Source organism: Hibiscus syriacus, unplaced genomic scaffold (assembly GCF_006381635.1).
Source record: "Hibiscus syriacus cultivar Baekdansim isolate YM2019G1 unplaced genomic scaffold, ASM638163v2 tig00110485_pilon, whole genome shotgun sequence".
Classification (NCBI taxonomy): domain Eukaryota; kingdom Viridiplantae; phylum Streptophyta; class Magnoliopsida; order Malvales; family Malvaceae; genus Hibiscus; species Hibiscus syriacus.
The window spans coordinates 569406-576328 of NW_024062760.1; the positions used below are offsets into that span (position 1 = coordinate 569406).

The 6923-nt window shown below is 32.4% G+C and overlaps 2 protein-coding genes across 2 annotated transcripts; one reads left to right on the forward strand and one right to left on the reverse strand.

The window, feature by feature from the left end:
• Positions 1-968: 968 nt before the first annotated feature.
• LOC120129325 lies at positions 969-1509 on the reverse strand. The gene is made up of 2 exons (XM_039146847.1): positions 1324-1509; positions 969-1256 (listed from the first exon to the last, which is right to left on the reverse strand). Exons 1-2 carry the CDS (start codon positions 1507-1509, stop codon positions 969-971), a joined length of 474 nt encoding a protein of 157 aa, XP_039002778.1.
• Positions 1510-2566: 1057 nt separating this feature from the next.
• LOC120129374 (uncharacterized protein At4g06744-like) lies at positions 2567-4104 on the forward strand. The gene is made up of 2 exons (XM_039146893.1): positions 2567-2915; positions 3064-4104. Exons 1-2 carry the CDS (start codon positions 2587-2589, stop codon positions 4067-4069), a joined length of 1335 nt encoding a protein of 444 aa, XP_039002824.1. The 5' UTR covers positions 2567-2586; the 3' UTR covers positions 4070-4104.
• Positions 4105-6923: the final 2819 nt, after the last annotated feature.

The window sequence follows — 6923 nt, forward strand, 5'->3', positions numbered from 1 at the left end:
TTTTGTCTCACGGAGTTTTAATCATTGTCTTTTATCAATTTTTTTAAGTTGGGCAAACTATATGTTTGGTAACTGAACTTTACCCTTTATCCTATTTCACTCACCGTACTTTTATTTTTTTTTCAATTTACTCATTCAATTTTATAGATTGAATTTTTTTTTTGTCACTCCACTGTTAAATAATTAATGACGTTATGACATTGCCGTAGTTTAATCAAAACAATGTCGTTTTAGTCTCTTTTTTTCAAGAATTCAAAACAACACCATTTTGATGTAAGTTGTAATGTCTTAACGTCATTTAATTATTTAACGACGGAGTGACAAAAAAATTCAATCTATAAAGTTTAGTGAGTAGATTGAAAAAATTGAAAGTATAAAATAGGAAAGAAAGTAAAGTTTAGTTACCAAATGTATAATTTACCCTTTTAACTTTTGTATTTTATATGGGTGGAGTTATCATTTTTTTTATGGATCGATACGAAATTGTAAAAATTTTAAAGATTAAAATGTAATTTTATTATTGAATTGATTTATAATTTTATAATCTTTCAAGGAGTTATAAGGAAATTAAATATTAAAATTGCAATGAATACTGACAATTAAAGAAGATTAGGAATAAGAGCTGGTATTGACTTGTTCTGCATGTGAACTCAAACTGGCCGGACATTTTTTTATTATAATCCTGTATTAACGCAACGTAAACACGACGTTATTAAATTAATTTTTTTTCATAAACTATACCAATGTTCACTAATATTTGGGTAATTGTTCGTTTTCATTATTGATGTTTGAAAAGTCACAAATCGATCATTACGTTATCATTTGTTACAAAATAGTCACTAACATTATTATTTGTGACAAAATTATCACTAACGTTATCGTTTGTTACAAAATGATCACTCGTCGTTAACAACCGTTAACAAATTGTTACTGAAGTAAGGAAATACTGAAGTGGTATATTAAACCAGTTAATTCAACATACTTAGACCAACCGTCTGTCTCCTCTTCTTCTTCTTCACAAACGCTTTCCCATCTCTCTCTGCAAAAATCTCAATCTTATAACAGTATCTTCCTTGTGGATGATCAACCAAGCACCCAGTTTTGCAGCTCTCGAAGAACATGCAACTCACCACAGTATCAAGAACAATAAAAATGGAATACAAATAAGAAATCAAAACCCCTTCCAAAGCCAACAAAAACCCACCATAATCACCTTCACTACGATAACCATAAGCCCTCACAACAACTCGAATTCTCTATTCCAGAAGAAACCAAAGCCAAGTTACAAATCACAATCACATTTGCCAGAATCATTGAATATACGGCAACACCGACAGCTGACATGAAGGTGAGCCAGTTGGGAGACAAAGAGAACCCCAACCCATTAATAAAATGGTACCCGAAGAATAAAAGAGAGAAAACCGTTGAATTGGCAGCCAAGAGTAGAAAGAAATTGCATACGAAAGTGGAAAACAGGGGATTGTAAAGAGATGAAATTGAAGAGGACATTGTAAAGATAATGGAGGCTTTGGATAATAGAAAGAAGGAAAAGGTGAAAGGGAGAGCGAATATCGATGAAGAAACGGTCTATCTTGAGAGTTAGGACATTGAAGAAGTTAGACGACGGCGGGAACTCGACCGCCATGAAAACAACTTTCAGGTGGTTGTGGGTAGCCGGGAAGAGAGGGGAATGGAGGAGGAAGAGGAGGAGAGTCAACTAGTTTAACGTGTACGGTTGTTAACAATGAGTTACCATTTTGTAGCAAACGATAATGTTAGTGATTATTTTGTAACAAACGATAACGTTAGTGACCATTTTGTAACAAACGATAACGTTAGTGACCATTTTGTAACAAACGATAACGTTAGTGACCATTTTGTAACAAACGATAAAGTTAGTGATCATTTTGTAACAAACGATAATGTTAGTAACAATTTGTGACTTTTCAAATATCAGTGATGAAAACTAACACTTACCTAAACATTAGTGATCATTGGTGTAATTTACCCTTGTATTTATCTTTCAAGTTAAACCTAAATTCGATCTTATCTTTCACAAACTGACACAATCTCATCCTTCATAAAACTTTATTCGACCCGAATTTAAATTCTAAAATTTTTAACTTTATAAATTTGGTCGAGTTAGAATTCGCCAGACTCATGTCAAATTATCTTATCTAACTACAAGGATTTACATTTATAAAAAATGCTTAAGTGAAAGAATCAAATTTTAAGAATGGTTGAAAATAAAAATCAAACGACTAAAAAGATTAATATATGTTTGTAGTATTTTAAATTTAAAATATTTTTTGAGTAAATATTTTCTTATTTTATACTGTTAATCTCAATCTTTAATTTCTCCCGTCCAATCGAACCATAACGAGTCGAAAAGAACATGTCTTTCTCGTACAATGACGGTGCAACAAAACCCTAACCCAAGACAACTAAGAACTACAACGAATTATTTATGTGTATATGTGCTGGTGAAGTTTGACTTTCATCTACTCTTTCTCCCTATATAAATCTGCTGCTAATTTTGATACATTCTCTAAAGGTTTATGTGAGAGGGAAAAATCAAAGGGATCAATGCAAATGCGTTCCCTTTCAATTTTCACTTCAATATTTTTGTTCTTCGCCATCGTTTTTCATTCATGTTTAGCCATCAACGATGATTCATTGATAAAAAGGGAGACGTTAGACATTATCATCGGCGGTGGGGAAGCTCCGTCGCCAGATGATGAGCCACCACCATGCAAGCACTTCGAAAATGAGAACGGGTGCTTCGAAAATGCACGGTTAGCGAAAGCATACGAAGTGATCCAACTGTTCAAGACTAAGATCAAAGTTGATAAGAACAGCAACCGATACTTGAAAACGTGGTGCGGAACCGATGTTTGCAAGTACAGAGGGTTCAGGTACGCAGTGGTAGAATCACCTTGTCCATTCTAAAATTCAAATTTTCTTTATTTAAATATTTATTATACTTCATTTGTATCTATTTATTTTATATTGTTAATATATATGTGTCTCAGTTCAATAATATTTTTTAATTTATCATTACAGGTGTGACATACGTCCAGATGTGAAGGAAAAAGCCGTCGCGGCCGTCGATTTTAACGGTTTTAAATTCGAAGGCTGCGACGGTAGCCTTCCGCTCGATGGGTTCCTCGACGAGTTGGACGATCTAGCCATATTCCATGCTAACTCGAATAACTTTACCGGCACGGTTCCGCTTCGAGCGTCGAAGATCAAGTATTTATACGAGCTCGATCTCAGCAACAACAAGATTGCCGGAAATTTTCCGATGAAAACCGTCGGCGGGATGAACTTAACGTTCCTCGACTTGAGATTCAACTCCCTCCGCGGCTCCGTTCCGCCGCAAGCGTTCAACTTAAACCTCGACGTGTTCTTCATCAACAACAACCGGTTCGCCGTGCAAAGTCTCCCGACGAACATCGGCGACACGACGGCGGTCTACCTAACATTCGCTAACAACAACTTCACCGGCTCGATCCCACCAAGCATAGGCAGAGCTCGGAACCTCCTCGAAGTTCTTTTCCTCAACAACCAACTCACCGGATGTTTACCGTACGAGATCGGAAACCTGAGTCAAGCCACCGTGTTCGACGCTAGCTCGAACAAACTCACCGGGCCGATACCGCTCTCGTTCGGGTGCATGAAAAAGATTCAGATTCTCGGCTTGGCGAACAACCAATTCTACGGCGAAGTGCCGGAGATTATTTGTGAGCTTCCGATGATTGCAAACTTGTCTTTGGCCAACAACTATTTCACTTCCATCGGACCTGCTTGCCGCCGTTTGATGTTGAAGAAGAAGCTCGACGTTAAGAAAAACTGTATCTTTGACCTCCCGAATCAACGATCGGAGGCCGAGTGTGCTGCGTTTCTGTGGAAGAAGAAGGCTTGCAATAGGATGGAGACGTTTCACTTGGTTCCTTGTGAAAAACATAGTTATTATTCGGAAAATTCCGGTGATGGTGATCGGTCGGCGGCGGCGGCGGATCCGGCGACTAGAACTTATAGTACTCTCAGTCCTCATCATCGGTTGTGATTTATATATTTTTCATTGGTTTTTTTAGATGATAATGTAGCCCATCTTCAAGCTTCTGTATTTGGATGTTTTTGATGCAATTTGATTCAGAATTTCATGAATAAAACAATTTCCTTTTTCTCTGTTCTTGATTTTATTTGGTCTAATTGTCTTTTACTTCTTTAACTCTTTAGTGTTTTGAAATTAGTTCTCCATTTTGCTTTAATTTGTTTTCAGTCCTTTTCCTTATTTTTTGAATAGTATGAAGTGATTACTATGTACATTAACTTTACAGACGTAACTGCTCGAAATATCGTTAAACTTATTTTTAGTATATTTATTAATATATTTTTAATCGCTAAATTCTTAATTAATTATATTCATTTATGAAGAGTATTATATGTGCAAACTCATTCGAATCTGTAGCTTTTTTTTAATATTCCGTCGATATTCATATAGTTTATAATTAAGTTTAAATATTTTTAATTATAACTCAAACGGAGTGAACTAATTTTCCCTTTGTTTAATGTTAATTATAGGTAAGATGGAGCTTTCTTAAGTTTCAAAGTTATTAAACCATTATCTATGAACATAAGATGATCCTTTGTACACCATAAAAAAAATTCGACAACTTGTGTCATTTGCTTAGGGATGAGCATTAGTTTAGACCACTTTTAACCCAGCACACATATATTATCTTTTAAGATAAAATAAAGATTTGATTGAAAAATATAAAGAAATATATTATTGTAATTATTCTAAATATATAAGGTTAGTTATATTATTACATTAAGTTGGGTTGAGTCGATTTAGGTTAGAAATTTTTTATCTTAAATCTTATCCCGACCCAAGCCTAAATTTTCAAAAAAAAAAACAAATCCTACAAAATTAGATAAGATCAAAACCCGTCAGATCCAAATCTTATATTTATCACTACGCTTACCTGTGAGCTGAAATTGTGTAATATAAGAGAAGTTAAAGCCCCTAAAAACTACGGGGTTTTTTTTTGTTAGGTCCCTTGTAATTTTGAAGTCAGACAAATTAAATCCCGTCCCCTTAATCTTTTAGATTCAATTGCTTGTAATTAGATCATAACCTCTCATTTCTTTGGGTAAGATTCCTTTTCTAGGTCCATCTTAATTTTGAAACTTTGCAAATTAAGCATTAACCCATCAATTTTCGGTTCAAATACTTTTGAGATCCCTTTTAATTTAAGTAAATTATATCATAACCCTTCGTTTCTAATTATTAAACTAATAGTTTAATAATTAGACCCTAATAATCATATAATTCTTAATTTTCTTTGTTTAGAAAAGTGATAGCAGGTACAAAATCAAGTCCATGTATTAATGCAAATCAGACGGCTTGTGTTAGAATTATGAAATCTGAATAGATTACCTTAAGATAATGAATGACACGAAAGTTATGAGCTGGAGAGTGGACCCACTATGGTACATAACTGGTTCAACGTCATTGTCAATAATACAATGTCTGCTTTAATTAAGTTATATTTTTACTATAATTTATATTATTTTCATCATTTATGTTCAAGGTTTGTAATTATTTATTCCAACATTAATATAGATAAATTTAGGCTTAAACCAGATATTTCAATTGGTTAAGAGGAAATATCCATTGTTCTTAGAAGTCTTATGCTATAGGAATAGTGAAAGTCGACAGAATATATATTATCACTTGTAAACATCTTAGATTAATAATTAAACTAAAAAGAGGTACTCAAATTATGTCATTTTTTTGCTTTAAGCACCTAAACTATATTTTAGTCAAATTAAATCCTTAAATTATTATACGTAACCACTTTAAGTACTTAAACTATTTTTGGTCAAAAATAACTCCTGCTCTATGACCTTTTTTTTTTTGCTTTAAGCTCCTAAACTATTTTTTATCAAAACAAATACATAATTTTATCGTGTCAACATCCTATTGGTCGAAAAATATATTTTTAAATTGAAAATTTTAACAAGATTTAAAATGATTAAATGTAATAGTTTAAGGGCTTAGTTTGACAAAAAATAATTTAGGTACTTAAAACAAAAAGATACATAATTTGAGTACTTATTTTTAGGGGTGAGCAAAACTTGATTCGACTCGAAAAATCAATTTTTTTACTCAACTCGACTCTAGAAAACTCAACTTGAATTGATTTCGAGTTGTAATTTCATAAACTCGACTCAAATCGAAAAAATTTCGAGTTTAAATAAAGTTATAAACTACAACTTGAAAAAAAATGAAAAAATATATATGTATTATATATAATTATATAAAAAATCATTTAAATTAGAATCACTAGTCGACACTCTTTGATCAAACCAGAAGTGAAACGTTAATAGTCGTTATCACCACAATTTTTCCATCAGTAATAGTAGCATTGTATGGTTTACTAACAAATATGAGCTTTTGATAATGGTTTTCATAATCGGATCGGTTAGCGAATCGGTTATGCTATCGGTTTATTGGTTCAACCGATTAAACCGGTCCGACCGGTCGGAAGAACTGGACGATGTCATAATTATTTAAAAAATTAAATAAAAATACCAAAAATATTTAATAAAAAAAATTTATATCACAAGTCATATTCAAAGCAAGTCATAACATATATAAGTTAAAAACCATAAAATCAAGTGAAACAAAATTATTCAAATTAACTACAACATAATATTTAAAGTAAAACATATTAAATAATAAATATAATTATATAACTATAATTAAAAAATAAATTTAGGGTTAAAAAATCATAACAAAATGATATTGTTTGGTTTAATTTTTTTAAAACAATCTCACATGGCTAAGAAACATAAAAGAGCATCCCAAAAGTCTAAAGAGAAAATATGAGAACAAAACAATCACACATTGC

Coding starts and splice junctions, on each gene's coding strand:
- LOC120129374 (XM_039146893.1), top strand. CDS start 2,587: ATGCAAATGCGTTCCCTTTCAATTTTCACTTCAATATTTTTGTTCTTC. Junction 2,916..3,063: donor TGCAAGTACAGAGGGTTCAG/GTACGCAGTGGT, acceptor TTATCATTACAG/GTGTGACATACGTCCAGATG.
- LOC120129325 (XM_039146847.1), bottom strand. CDS start 1,509: ATGTCCTCTTCAATTTCATCTCTTTACAATCCCCTGTTTTCCACTTTC. Junction 1,257..1,323: donor TGTCAGCTGTCGGTGTTGCC/GTATATTCAATG, acceptor CTTCTGGAATAG/AGAATTCGAGTTGTTGTGAG.